The sequence below is a fragment of the Trichinella spiralis genome (assembly GCF_000181795.1).
Source record: "Trichinella spiralis strain ISS 195 chromosome Unknown Scfld6059, whole genome shotgun sequence".
Lineage (NCBI taxonomy): Eukaryota > Metazoa > Nematoda > Enoplea > Trichinellida > Trichinellidae > Trichinella > Trichinella spiralis.
Genome location: NW_003532998.1, coordinates 1 through 853, shown reverse-complemented (window position 1 = coordinate 853; position 853 = coordinate 1). Strand labels below are relative to the sequence as shown.

At 42.4% G+C, this 853-nt stretch overlaps 1 protein-coding gene across 1 annotated transcript; it reads left to right on the top strand.

The window, feature by feature from the left end:
• Positions 1–54: 54 nt before the first annotated feature.
• On the top strand, positions 55–742 carry Tsp_14600 (hypothetical protein; the record flags this gene model as incomplete). The annotated part of the gene is made up of 3 exons (XM_003366395.1): positions 55–405; positions 438–460; positions 620–742. Coding segments are annotated over 3 exons (497 nt in total), but the record flags the coding sequence as incomplete, so codon positions are not given.
• Positions 743–853: the final 111 nt, after the last annotated feature.

Below are 853 nucleotides of genomic sequence, written 5' to 3'. Positions count from 1 at the left end.
TGTATACTAAATCTGGGATGCTACTCAAGTAATTACAAACTTGCGAGCATGCAGATGGCCGAAGAGTGGACCCGCATACATTATACCAGCAGCTGAATGAATTGAAACGGCTGGCTGCAGGGGATCAGAATCCAGTAACAGAGATATATGATGATCTGGCAAATAATGCCTCCACTAGCGCAGATACTGCCCCATATTTTCCATCGTGGGACCAGGCCCAAAACACAATGTACTACGGCCGTTCAGTACAGAGATACCCACAACTTCTGGCCAGGCGACAGGATCTGTGGATCACTGCTGAGCAAACATCAACAAAATCCGGTGTGCAATTTTTAATGTATCATTCGCCAACCAATGATATATTAATTTTTATCAAAAAGGCTGTTGTGCGGCTGCTGGCTCAGAGTAACTGCTAGTGCAGGGATAGGACTTTTAAGATTGCCCCATCCTGGTACCAAGAGTTGTTTAACCTTAAGATAATATGGATAATCGGGAAATAAGAAAAAAGTAAAAACTGTGAATGACATTTGGTTCCACATAGGCATTGGCTAATCATCTGGAAGACTATCACAGCCGCATGAACAAAAGAGCACAAAAGCACCACTTGTAATTCTGTTAGTTTCTACGACTGATCATTGATGAACAGGGTAAAACTGAGTCGGTAGTGCAGCAAATGGACGATGACTATACGCGTGAAACGGGCTTCGTGAGAAGTAGCGCAGCTTACGGTTTCCAGGAGTGACGTGTAGCTAGGCTTACGAGTAGAATACAACGTAATAAAATTAATATAAAACATTTTTTATGAGCTACAGCTTATCGTTCTCCTATACCTGTACGATTATAGTTCCTTTGC